Below are 13,990 nucleotides of genomic sequence, written 5' to 3' on the forward strand. Positions count from 1 at the left end.
ATTCAAAATATATAATAACAAATTAGCAGATCAAGAAAGTCTATATATCAGCAGAAGAAATTATATTCATGAATAACTAATTTTTTTTCTCCCTTATAAATGGTTCTTTGGTTCTCTGGTATGCACCTTATTTACTTTATTTTTCCCCCTTTCATGCCCCCCCACTATTCCCAAGCAAACTACAGTTAAGCAAAGATATGTTTATATATACATATATAAATATACACACACACATGCACACTCTACATGTGCACACATGCCTTTCCTATCCTAACAGTAATATTTTTTGAGGAAGGATTGTCTCAGCAATATAATGATCCCAAACAATCCCAAAGGATTCATACTAAAATATACTATCTGCCTCCAGAGAAAGAACTGATACTATCTGAAGAAAGACTGACCCATGCTATTTTATTTCTTTCATTTGAGTCTTCTCTAATATGGACATAATTGCACATGTATAACCTATGTCTGTTTACTGTCGCAGGGAGGAGGAGGAAGAAAGAAAGGAAGTGAAGGAAAGATAGAATTTGGAACTCAAAACTTAAAAAAAGCAAACAAATAGAAAACTTTTAAAACATATAATTGGGGAAAATAAAATATAACAATATAAACAATAAAACATTAATAGAGCAAAAAATTAAGTATAACCTACTGGTATACCTCCCAAAAATAATAACAAGGCTGCAAAGGCAGGAAAGGGCCAGGATGTGAGGCCTGAAATGTCCAACAGGTAAAAACTGGAATATTTTCAAAGAGTCATAGGGAGATAAGGTCACTAGACAGGTTGGCTTCTGACCTCAGCATCTGCCAGAAAGGTCCTCTCCAGAGTTATAAATGGACCAGTGATGGTTAAATGTAATGACTCTGTCCTCTGGTCCCTCATCTTCTTCCTCTACACTCTACTACTTTATGTGGAACACTTAAAAAATTCACTCTAACACTAGAAAAGGGGGATCAGAGCAAGATACAATTTTCACACAAACTGACTGTGTAGATCTGGGAACCACCTTCATTAAATTATAATTAAGCCCATGGCTGCTTATGAAGTATTTGAAGGAGAGGATTTTGGGAGAAGGACAGAAGGTCAAGTTCAGAGCCTTGGAGTATTCCTAGCCCTGTTGGAGACTCAGTCAGCAATGATCAAATTGATAAGAAGCTGCTTGCTGTCTCCCCGAGAGGCTCAGGCACCTTCCCTGCTTCTTGGCCAATGTATTGGTTTCTTTCGAGTGTAGATGTTTTCAGGGACCCGGACTGTTAAATCGTTTGGCAAAAGGCATTCTTGATTAGCCAATCAAGCCAATCAGCCCAGCAGTCCCTTGGTAGGGACCATTAGCATTTGGGTGCCTTCCTGTGAGTAGGAGGCGATTGCACTTGCATCTGAGACAAGCTGGGGATGGAAGCCTCTGACACATAGCGGCCCCGCTGCCTCCAGCTCTGCACAGACTTTGTGCTCATTCCCCCTTCGCGTGATCAATCTAATTGGCCTCTGGGAGTTTTCCGTGTTTTGTCTGACCAAAGCTGGCCTTTTTGTTGGTGCGGACATTTTGTAAGCAAACATTTTCCACATATCACTTTCTCTGTCTCTGTCTCTGTCTCTGTCTCTCTCCGCCCCCTCTGTGTGTGAGAGAGACTGAAGGAGAGACAGGGATACACAGGGACAGAGAGACACACAGAGATATACAGAGACAGAGAGAGACACACACAGAGATGAGACAGGGAGAGCCCACAGGGTCCTAGATGTAGAATTGGGAGAGGCCTCGGGTATTTTCTAGTCCGACCCTGTCACTATAAAGGGGAAGCTTAGAGAAGGAGATGACGTTTCCATGATCCCGCAGCCAGTCAGTGGCAGTCATCACTTGAACCCAGGCCTTGGCCTCCGGGACCCCTGGCTGTTCTGGCTCCCTGCACGTTGTCAGAAGCTCCCTCAGAGGGTGGATCAGAAGGGTTTTCCCGTCCTGAGCCTGCGGCAGAGGGAGGAATGAGTCGGAGGGCTGGGGGCCACTTGACGGCTCAGTTTTTGATGAAATTCACTTCCGTGGTTTGGTTTTGGAGGCTCTGGTGCAGAAGCCCTCGCGGCGCCGGGCTGGGGATCTGCCCCAGGTGGGCGGCTCTTGGCCCTTTATTGGGCCCCTCAAGAGCTCCCAGAAGGGCTAGAACAGTCGAGTGTTCCCTTTCTTGGCTTTTGCACGCGGTTGGCTTGCGGTAGCGGCCTGTTAGCTGCTCCCCGGCGGCCCTGGGGAGGCGCTGAGGCGGAACTTGGGGCACCCCCACCCCATACGCCCCCACGTTTTCTCCTGGTGCCCCAGACCTGCCCTGAGAGCATGGGGGGGGCACGTGAGGCGGGGGGGCAGTTTCAACCGAGGTTTCTCCTCTAACCAGGCGGCGATAACCATTGCTCTTTAAGGCTCACATGGTGCAAAGCCCTGAGCTGGGGAGTGGGACTCATCCTGCCCGGAGCCGGCCACCTCTCCCAGCACCCCCAGAATCAACAAAATGAAGCCCCAGGCATAGAGCCTCGCCTTGGGATGTCCGGGTTCTCTGATATTTGTTGGATTGGATTTGTTCATTGGGACCACTGACCACGCCCGCATTCGGATTCCTGGCCACTCCCACGTTCGGACCCTGGCCACGCCCACACTAGGGCTCCTCCAAAATCTCTCAGACACTCCCGTGAGCCAGCATCTCCAGGCCACCCAGCAGCCCCTGGTCCCAAGACTCGCAGCGGGGTCCGAGGCAGCAGAAAGCGGCCCCCAAAGCCAGTAGGTTCGTGCTTTCTTGGCTCGTGCTTTGAAGTCACGGATGTCGCATCGCTCCCTCTGACGTCCAGAGAGACCTTTCTAATGAGAGTCCCCGGGATGGAGCATGGGCCGATTACAAAAGACCCATCCTGACGTCAGCCCTGCCCCCGAATGCCCCTGGGGGGCCACCTCATGAGTCACCGCTCTCGTTATCCCACGCAGGCTTCTTGGAGGTGACCGAGCCTGAGCCGCCAAAGCTCCAGACTGGGCGTGACCAGGGAGGCAGATGCTGCCGGGCTCAGGAGCTGGAAGGCAGAAGGGGGGACACTCCCCGTGTGGCCTTTTACAAGCCACTCAACCTCCCTGAGCCTCAGTTTCCCTATGTGTCAAATGGAGATAGTAACACCCCCCTCCCAGGCTGTTGGAAGGAACAAATGGGCGTGAAACCTCCAAAAGCTCAGAGGAGTGGAAAGCTGGAAACGTGGCAGCTGTTCTGCTTATTGACAGCAGTAAGGGGGTCTTGCTCTGCTCAGAGGGGCTCACTGTACCGGGTCCTTTTCATTCCGGAGAATGGCTTCATCCAGTCTCCCACAGCCCCAGGACTGGCCTGTCTCATGCCAGCCTCGTCATCTTTGGTGGCTCAAGTAATTCTAATTCCTACCTCTGCCAAGGGAAAGTCGCTCTAGGAGCGTCCTTCACGACCATCCAAAGCTCCAGGACTGGGAAGCAGCCAAGGCTGGAAAGGGGTCCAGGTGTGTCCTGGATATGTGGCCCTTTTCTGGCGACCAGCCCAGTGAAAGGCTGCCCTGATGCCCAGAGCAAGGGACCTCCCCCCCTTTCTTCTCTTCCTCCCTTCCCCCCTCCCCCACCATCACTGTTTCTTATTTCTCTGACTGGCCCAGGGTGACTTCTCTTCCAAAGGCCTCTGGGCCCCTGCTGTCCATTTTGGGGGCAGCCAGCTGCTTCTGCTTCCTCCTTGTCAGGAAGAGCCTCAGACCTGATGTTTAGGTCCTCTGGGACCTTGTCCCTTTCTTTCCCTCTCTTTAAACCCCTCCCCTTATAGAGGAGAAATCAGGGGCCCAGAAAGGGGGAAGAGTTTTCTCAGGGTCATCCAACTGCTAGTTTATGAAGATGAGCATCACAAAGGTGAGTTGGTGGTAGTGTGGAGAACAGTGTGAGATGCTTCCTCCCAGACACGGGAAGCAGGGATAGGGGGATGGACTGAGCCGTCCTCTGCAAAGGGAGGGAAGGCGGCTTCACCAGGATGATCACATCCTGTTGTTTCCTTATTCCCTGATAAATTCTCCCCCTGGGTGAATTTGGATTTTTCCATGATGTCGTTGTGGAAAAGGGAGGGTTCACACCCAACGGTTGGAAGCAAACAGGAAGAGCTGCAGCTTTCAGACTCCTGTCAGCCACTTGTGACACACAGTAATGATGGTGATTGGTGTATACATATGGATGTGTATGTATGCATATGTGTGCATACGTGTATGTGTGAGATAGAGATAGATGATAGGTAGATAGATGGTAGATGGATGGTGGATACATGGTAGCTAGGATGGTAGATAGATACATAGATAGCTAGATAGCAAGATAGATGGTAGATAGATGGTAGATGGTAGAAAGATAAATAGCTATATAGATGATAGAGGGATGATAGATGATAAATGGTAGAAAGATATATAAATGATAGATAGATGGTAAATAGATGATAGATAGTAAAAAGATAAATAGATATATAGATAATAGATAAATGGTAGATGATAGATGGTAGAAAGAGATACATAAGTGATAGATAGATAGATGATAGAAAGATAGATAGATGGTAGCTAGAATAATAGATGGATAGATAGTAGATGACAGATGGTAGAGGGTAGCTAGGATGATAGAAAGATAGATGGTAGAGAGATAGCTAGATGATAGATAGTAGCTGGGATGATAGATGGAGAGACAGAGAGATAGACAGAGACAGACATTCCAAGGAACTCTTGGGACAAAAAATTTTGTTCTTCAAAGAGCTGAATAAAAAACCATTTATTGAATCCCAGTACTTGAAAGTTATAGAAATGGCTCTTAAGCCTCTTTGGTGATAGGCTCATCCTTGTCCCATTTATCCATCCTAGCAGCTGTGAGTGATGTGCATTCATAGGGAATGACCAGTAGGCCGGTCCCAAAGGCTGCTGCTCTGGGCTGGTCTCAGAAGCTGTTGTTCAAAGTTGGAGCAAGAGTGATTCTCAGAGGTCCTCACCAGCTAAAGCACAGAGATGGTGACATCTCTGACCACATCTGTCTACAGTGATTCTTTTTTTTTTTTAGTAGCTTTTTATTTACAAGTTCTATGCTTGGGTAATTTTATAGCATCGAGGATTGCTAAACCTTTTGTTTCAACTTTTCCCCTCCTTCTCCCCACCAGATGGCAGTTGACTAACACATGTTAAATATGTTAAAATATAAATGAAATACAAAATAAGTCTACATGTCCTAACCATTATTTTGCTGTATAAAAAAAATCGGACTCTGAAATAGTGTACAATTAGCCTGTGTCTACAGTGATTCTTAGGACATGGCTTATTGTCTGGCTCAGGTTTACTATATATATACTTACTATGTCTGGGCTCAGACTGGGTCACCAACTGAATTTTATTATTTTCTGGGGCTTTGCCGGTCAAATCAACCACGAGATGCAGCACTGAATGACTGTAAGAAGAAGGGTTTGCTGAATATTTACTATATGCAAGGCACTGTGCTAAGTGCTAGAAACACAGATACAAACACAGTTCCTCTGGGAGCTTCCATTCTAATGGGAGCGATGGTCACGGGAAGGATTTATTGGACTAGAAAGTCCCAGGGATGATGGATTCGGGTCAGAGGGCACGTGCTGACATCCTTTCCAGGAGTCGTGGTAGGGATTTAATTTGGGCCTCGGAGGTAGAGGTCGGAGGGTGGAGTTGCCTTGCAGGCCGCCTCATGGCACAGAGATGGCCAAAGGGCCAGAGGAAGTCTGATGGGGTGGGGTGGCTGCAGGGGTCATTACTGAGACTGCCCACCTAGCAGGAGCACAAGGACCCAGGGCAGGAGCTGGAAAGCCTGGTTTCAGGCAAGGCTATTGAAGAGTTAAGTGCCCTCCACCAAGACAAGGATGGTATTGAGCATCTGGAGATGCTGATTGTTCTATGGGGGTTAACGATGGAGCTTCAGAATGGGTCACTGTCCTGTGAGTGCTGGGGTGGGTGACCTTTACAAAGGCGCTGTTGTTTGGTCTTCAGACCAGCTGCTGACAAGAGAGAGCGAGCTCCCCAGGGGTCCCACAGCTGGCCCCTGGGAAGTACTGGCCCTTCCACCCTCCCGGGGAGCAGCCCTTTTCTGCTTAGTCTGTAGGCTGCCCAGCTGGGGAGCGCATACACGAGTTCTGGGCTTTCTTAGTTTTCTTCTCAAACTGTTGTAAGAGTTGGTGGGAGCAGCAAGGCCCGAGGGAAGCACAGTTCAGAATGGGTGTTCTCAGGGGCTCCCAGTCTCACAGAGAGGGGGCTGGCAAGAACCAGAGACCAGGGAGTCCGATCCCCTCATTTTACTGATGAGAAAACTGAGCCCCGGGGATGTGATTTGTTCAGCATCGAGAAACTTATTGAGATCAAGGCAATCTTAGAGGCACCTCCTCAAAAACTCAGGGAATAGAATGTTGTTTACAATGAGAACGGAGCACACGATTATTCATTGGTTTCAGGGAAATAAAGTCACAGAATCATGGAATGATGTAGTCTCAGACATAAAAGGAATCCCAACCAGAACACGTCTGACAAGGAGCTGTCAAGCCGCTCTTGCGTCCCCATTGAATCTTCTCTGGGTTAAGCCTGCCCGGTTCCTTCAATGCATGACCATATGCCATGGACTGAAGGCCCCTCACCATCCTGGTCCTCTGCCCACCCTCTCCATACCTGCTAACACACTCACAAGTTTATCAGAGTCCTTTTAAAACCTGGAGTCCCAGATCTAGACTTATGAGATCTAATGAGGGCAAAGTCCAGTGGATGATCACTTAGTCCATTTGTTTTATCAGAACAACGAGTGTTTATCTAAGTCTCCCTTCTCCCAATTTTTTTAGTCCAATTTGTAACTTCATTGGTTTGGAACTCCCAGGGTAGAAACTTCTTTCCTAAAACAGAGAAGCAACAGGTTGGTGACCGATATTCTTCGAGAGCGTCTGCGGCACTGAGATGCTGAAGGATTTGCCCAGGAGTACACAGCCAGCTTGGATCAGAAATAGGACCTGAACTCATCTCTTCCTGATTCTTGGACCAATTTTCTATCCACTCTGCCAATTGCCTCTCACACAGAGATTTCAATGAGCGGTTTCATTTTATACTCATGATTTGAAAGGACTAAATGAGGATAAATTAACTTCATCCTGAAAAGGGAGAGAGGTAAAAATAGCATGCTGGCTCTTTATTAGTACCCAGTTCAAGTCCTGACTGACAGTACTGTCGATTCCTGGGCAGATCTCTGCAGCCCTCGGTGTCCCCAAACCACTTGATAGAATCCAGAGAATGAACATCTGGAGGCCCTCCTCACCAGGCACAGGGGGTCTCCCCTGGATCTGGCTCTGCCTCGGCCCTACATTGTGGAGCTGCATCCTCCTGCCTCAGTTGATGTTTACTAACAGAGCATCACTGAACAGGGGAATTTCTTTGGCTTCTCTTCTGGGGAATCTTGAATACTCTTGATGGCTTGATGAGAGACACTGTATTGTGAAGAGCATTTTGTTCCATGCAATTGGATGTTCTTTTTCAGTAAATAACAGTAAGTATGATGATACTTACATTCTTCATCTCTGTTGGTTAATTGTGAAATGGTAAAGACGTGGCTCATTGTTGAATATTTCTTTGAAAGCCCGATCTTTCCCAACGCTTTCTAAAGTGGGGGATGTCCCCGCTTTAGAACCAGAGGACTCTGGGATCTCCCTGAGAAGAGTTTTGTCTAGATAGATAGAGAGGCAAAGGTACTTTTAGGAGTTACTGAGGTTTTCTCATTTGTCTCTTTTGTTGTGTTTTTTTTATTACTAAGTAATATTACTACTAATATTACTAAGGCCCAAACTTCTCTTTTTATACTATGCAGCTGGGTGACCACAGGGAGAGAGAGCAGGAAGACCTGAGAATAATTCTGGCTTCAGATATTTACTCAGATACATGGGACCATGGCAAGTCATTAAACCTCTCCCTGGCTCAGTTTCTTCATCTCTACCATAGGGATAATAATAGCATCTTCCCCCACAAGGTCGTTGGGAGGATCAAATGAGACATTTGCATATTTTGCAAACCTGACAGTGCTATTTAAATGTTAACTATGGATATTAATTTATATGTTTTAGTACCAAATAAGCTGGTAGCATTCTACTAAGATTAAGTTCTTTTATAGAATAAGACAAAACTATAGACATTCATCTGTAGGAACAAACTTCAAGAATCCAAAGGGGAATAATGGGGAATAAAGGACCCAGATTTCAAACTAGAACATGAATCATCACTTGGTTTGGTCCAGGTTAAAAAAAAGAAAGATGTTTCTCTTTTGTTCTGATTCTTCTTTCACAACCTGACTCATGTGGAAATATATTTAATTGGATTGTATGTATATAACCTGTATCAGATTACTTACCATCTTGAGCAAGGGTGAGAGGAGGAAAGAAAGGGAAAAAAATGGAACTCAAAATCCTATCAAAGTAAATATTGAAAACTGAAAAAAAATTATATGCTTAAAAATATTTTTAAAAAGGCTCAGTCAGTGAAACAGACTAGATAAGCAAGATACAGAAGTGATCAAACCTGGTGACTTAGTTTTCAGTAAAAGTTAAGAGCACAAACTACTAAAGAAGGTAAGGATTTTATTTACTAAGCAAAATTGAAATCAGTTTGGCAGAAATTAGGTTTAGACCAACAACTCACACCACATACTGCAATAAATTCCAAATAAATTTCATTCCCCATGTCCTAAATCGTCCTGTCATTTAAAAAAAAAATTGGAGGAGTCACTTTTTTGCAGCCATGAGTAGGGAAGAATTCTTAAACAAGGATAAAAGGAATTATGAAAGACAAAGTAGACTTTCAATTACATAATATTAAAAAGCTTTTTCTTGAAAAAAATCAATGTTTCTGAAATCAAAAGAAGCAGCTGCATGGTTCAGTGGCAGTGGGCCTGGAGTCAGGAAGGTTGAATTCAAACCTCCTAGCAATGCAGTCCTGGGCGAGTCAATCCTCTGGAGATGGAGATGGCAAACTACTCCAGGATTTTTGCCAAGAAAACCCCATGAATAACATTGATGTGTGAAGATTCATGGGATCACAAAGAGTCAGAAGTGAAGCTATTGATTGAGGAAAAGTCTTTCCAACAGATCTCTCTGTTCAAAATCTGAGGTGCAAGACTGGGGACTCAGGTATCAAACTAAGATCATTCTGCAGAAGTCGGGTAACCAAAGGAGGTTTTTACAGGCAGTTTCCAAAAAAATACTTATAATAACAGACAGCATTCGAATGATATTTTAAAGTTTGCAAAGTACTTGACATCTGTTTTCTCATGCAAGCTATAAACAATTTTGTAAAAACAACGTTCCAAGTTACTACTAATAAGAGATGCATAAGTTAAAACAATGCTGAGGTTCATCTCGTTCCTATCAGATTGGTAAAGATAGCAAAAGACAAAAAGTTGTAATTATGGGGAAAACTAGGAGAACTCAGGCACATTAACACACTGTAATTAGAGTTGTGAATGAGTCCAGTATTCTGGGAAATAATAAGAAAGTACTAAAAAAATCTTCCAACGCTACATAACCTTGAATCTGGAGGTCCCACCACTCAGCATCAATCCCAGAGAGGTCAAAAGTGAGAACAGGCTAATTGGCCAAACTATTTCTTGGAATACAATTTGGTAGAAGCAGAATGGATAGCCATGGATTGGGGGAAGATAATGGCATTGCACATGGGTGGGATGGAATATCATTATGCTTAAGAAAGTCTGAGTAGGAAGAAATCAGAGGAACTGAGGTGTACTAATTGATGGGAAACTGCACAATAGCGTATGGAAACATGAAATAACATGTGATAACCTGAGGAAAATTAATTAGCTAACATTTATATTGTACTTATTATATGCCAGGCATTATACTTTACAGATACTCTCTTTTGGATCTCACAACAACACTGGGATGTAGGTGCTCTCTTCATTTTGCAGATGAGGAAACTGAGGCAAACAGGGTTAAGTGACTTGCTCAGGGTCACACAGTTAGTAAGTGTCTGAAGCTGGATTTGAATTCAGATCTTCCTTTCTCCAGATCGGATGCTCTATCCACAGAGCTTTATCAAGGCAGTAACATACTGTGGTGTCAGAAGACCGAGAGTGAACAACAACAATAGCTAGCTAGCATTTATATAGTGTTTAAAGATTTGTAAAACTCTGGATATTTCCCTTAATCTTCCCATCAATCCTGGGAGGGAGCTGCTGTTATTAGCCCATTTCACAGATGATGAAACAGATGATGAGACAGAGATTGAGTGACTTGCTCAGCTAGCAAGTGACTAGCTAGCTAGATGACTGGTAAGTAACTGAGATTTGATTATAACTCAGGTATTCCTGGCTCAGGTCTCTCCAGAGAGGGCTTTTCTTGGATCATTTTAAATGTCAAATTTGTTTCAGTCCAGAAGCTTCCCTTTGATATCTATGTGCAAGATCTGCTAAATCCCCCAAATGAAGTTTTCACTCCGTTCCAAGCAGTGGTGCAATAAAGGCAGAGATGTCCAAGCAAACAGAAAGTGTCCCAGGAGGTTTCTCCTGGAGCTTTGGGGCCACTTATGGGGGGATTCTTCCGACAGGAAGATTCTCTTAGTCACTTTGGATGTGGTCTAGATGGCCCCAGATCCTTTCGGGCCGACATTCCATGAATCTGTGGGATGGATTGTACTGACTTGGGAGCGGACCCAGGTCAAGCCCCAGATGTCCCGACTCCGAGATCCCCTATTATGCATTTCCCTTTTGTTCACATGACCTGACTTGGAACGTCAGCGGTAAGATTGGAGATGGGGACAATTTACCTGGAGCAGTGAAACTGACTGTGCATTGGGAAGATCCTCATCCTCCTAACTGGGCTGACTGAGGGAAAAGCTCCTTGCCAGTTTTTGTTTCCATCATGAAACGTGGCTTCTCTTGCGGAAACGGGTCCTGTCGTATACGGAGACTTGACCTGGCTCTGCCCCCGGCGTTCTCTTTGGAGGTGGACCTCGATCGTCTCGCCGCAGGTCCCCCTGAGTTTTTCACGTTCTGAATTTTAAGGGGCGGCCAATTCGGGCTGGGCCCATTTCCAGGATCTGCCCACGGGACTTGGGTTCTTTCTCGGGGAAATTTCCTGCGTGGAAACTTGCCGGGAAAGACCCATGCCGAGGCTGCCTTCTCCCCATAAGCCTTGCGTCTCCCCAGCTGGGGGTGCCTCCTGGTCCTCCAGCTCTCGCCCCTCCCCTCCCCTCCCCCCACCCCCAAGCGTGAGCTAATGTCGGCCTTCTCTTTCTCCAGGTCAGTAAGGCCGAGCGGGAGAAAAACCAGGAGATCCGGCAGGTGAAAGAGCACGAGCAGCACAAGAACACCGTGTTAGTGACGGAGCTCAAAGCCAAGCTCCACGAAGAGAAGATGAAGGAGCTCCAGGCCGTGCGCGAGGCGCTCCTGAGGCAGCACGAGACCGAGCTGCTGCGCGTCATCAGGATCAAGGACAACGAGAACCAGCGGCTCCAGGCGCTGCTCAGCGCGCTCCGCGACAGCGCCCCGGACAAGGTCAAGACCGTGCTGATCTCCGAGGCGCGGGAGGAGGCCAAGAAGGGCTTCGAGTTCGAGAAGATCAAGATGCAGCAAGAGATCTCCGAGCTCAAGGGGGCCAAGAAGCAGGTGGAAGAAGCCTTGACCTTGGTCATCCAGGCCGACAAGATCAAGGCCGCGGAAATCCGGAGCGTGTACCACCTTCACCAGGAGGAGATTTCCCGCATCAAGAGAGAGTGTGAGAGAGAGATCCGCAGGCTGGTATGTGTGGGGCTCCTGCTTCCTCTTGGTGGGCTGGGCCGGGCCAGGCGATTCTCCTAGGGGCCTTCCTCTGTGCACCCAATGTGGCCATTTGGTTTCCCAAAACTACCCAGTGCGAGATGTAGTCAGGAAAAAAAGGGGGTGGGGGTCAGTACAGTGAGGAAAAGTCATTTAACCACTGCTCAGGCGGGGCCTTGGTGGTTTAGAAATGTACAAAAATTGGGATGACTTTTTCACTTCCTAATTCTGGGCCCCACACTTCTGTCACCAGATTTGCCCAACTCCTTTCCATTTCTGGCTTTAGTCGTATGGGAATCTGCAACCCTGGTGTTTCCCAGCAAAGGCTTTCTGCCGCAAAGTCAAAGAGCATCAGAAAAACCAGGAAATGCATCCTATTTCTTAGAATCATGGCTCTGTCTGAAGAGAAGGGATGTTTACTATCCCGGGGAGTCCCACTTTGGCAAACTTGTAATCTCTGATATTTTCAGTTCAATTCAACTCCGTGATTGAACCTTTCCTTAAAATGAAATATGTGATGAATTAAAACATATTCGAAGTAATGCTATTTACCATCCCTTTGCATTTGATTATTATTACTGCCCACTCTTGCCTTGTGGTCTCTTGTTATGAGTGAAGGATTCTTACAGTGCACGAAGAATTTATTAAATATTTGGGGAAATGGTGGCAGGAAAGTTGTCAGATCATGGCGTAATCTCACTTTGCTTTCCAAAATGGTCGTACCATTTTACAACAATGTGTTGTGTGCTTATCATTCGACAGTCTTTCCAACATTGACCATTGTCATCTTTTTTCCTCTGTCAATTTTCAAAATGAAATCTCAGGATTGTTATTTGCATCACTTTTATTGTTAGTGATTCAAAATTTTTTTATGTGATTGTGAATATTTTACAATTCTTTTTTTGAGAACTGTTTGCGCATATCTTTTGTCATTTATCTATTGAGGAATGACTATTCGTCATGTGTATTTAATAATGTTTTGTATATCTTAGAAACCAAATCTGCATCAGAGAAATTCCATAAAAGATTGTTTTTCTCATTCAACCACTTCTTTTCTTATCCCAGATGCATTCATGCAGTCTGTGGAGTTAAACTCATTTATTTTCTCTCTTGTGATCAACTATGTTTTGTTTGGGAAAGAATAGTCAAAGTACACACAACTTGAAGCCAAGTGCAGCAGTGGGACTGGAGTCAGGAGGAGCTTAGTTCAAATCTAGTCTCAGACATGGAGTGTGACCTTGGCCAATAATTTAACCTTTGCTGCCTCAGTTTCTTCATCTATAAAATGGAGATCTTATATATATACACACACACATACATTCCTATATATTTAGGTTGTAATTATTTGTGTGCAAGTAGAAGTAGAGTAATACAAGTCATAGTCATAGCAGCAGCAGCTGTAATACAGGTCATAGTCTTAGCAGCAGTAGCAGTAACAGCAGCAGTAACAGTTGTAGCAGCAGCAGCAGTAACAGTAGCAGCAGCAGCAGTAATAGAAATTACAGTCCCAGCAGTAGCAGCAACAGCAGCAGTAACAGTAGCAGCAGCAGCAGCAGCAGCAATAGTAGCAGCAGCAGCAGCAGTAATAGTAGCAGCAGCAGCAGCAGCAGCAGTAGCAGTAACAGTTGTAGCAGCAGCAGCAGTAACAGTAGCAGCAGCAGCAGTAACAGTAGTAGCAGCAGCAGTAATAGAAATTACAGTCCCAGCAGTAGCAGCAACAGCAGCAGTAACAGCAGCAGCAGCAGCAGCAGTAACAGTTGTAGCAGCAGCAGCAGTAACAGTAGCAGCAGCAGCAGCAGCAGCAGCAGTAATAGAAATTACAGTCCCAGCAGTAGCATCAACAGCAGCAGTAACAGCAGCAGCAGCAATAGTAGCAGCAGCAGCAGCAGCAGGGCTGGGAGTCTGAGTGCAGATGGGAGGTCAGACAGTCCGGACTCTGAGTCTGGCGCGTTACCCACTGTGCCCCCTGGTGGCCACGCCGAGAATAGCTTCTAAATCTCCAGCTGCATTTGGTGGCTTGCCTCCACTAAGGAGGAGATCTGGAGACCCAGAGGCTGAGAGCCCACGAGCTGGAGCTCCCACGATGCCAGCCAGGGCCCCCTGAGTTTCTCTCTTAATTACAGGTGTGACTGAGCGACGGAGAGCGCTGCCTCTTTTGAGCCGGCAGGGCTGTGAGA

The 13,990-nt window shown here is 45.9% G+C and overlaps 1 protein-coding gene across 13 annotated transcripts in view; it reads left to right on the plus strand.

Annotated features, from left to right (window-relative positions):
- JAKMIP3 (Janus kinase and microtubule interacting protein 3) overlaps positions 1-13,990 on the plus strand; it is a 164,511-nt gene that overhangs the window by 82,210 nt on the left and 68,311 nt on the right. For all 13 annotated transcript variants that reach the window (XM_031957059.1, XM_031957053.1, XM_031957057.1 and 10 more), the window contains exon 3: positions 11,298-11,795. In XM_031957059.1, the coding sequence (XP_031812919.1) occupies positions 11,298-11,795 (498 nt within the window). The remainder of the gene's footprint in view (positions 1-11,297; positions 11,796-13,990) is intronic.

The sequence above is a fragment of the Sarcophilus harrisii genome, chromosome 2 (genome assembly GCF_902635505.1).
Source record: "Sarcophilus harrisii chromosome 2, mSarHar1.11, whole genome shotgun sequence".
Lineage (NCBI taxonomy): Eukaryota > Metazoa > Chordata > Mammalia > Dasyuromorphia > Dasyuridae > Sarcophilus > Sarcophilus harrisii.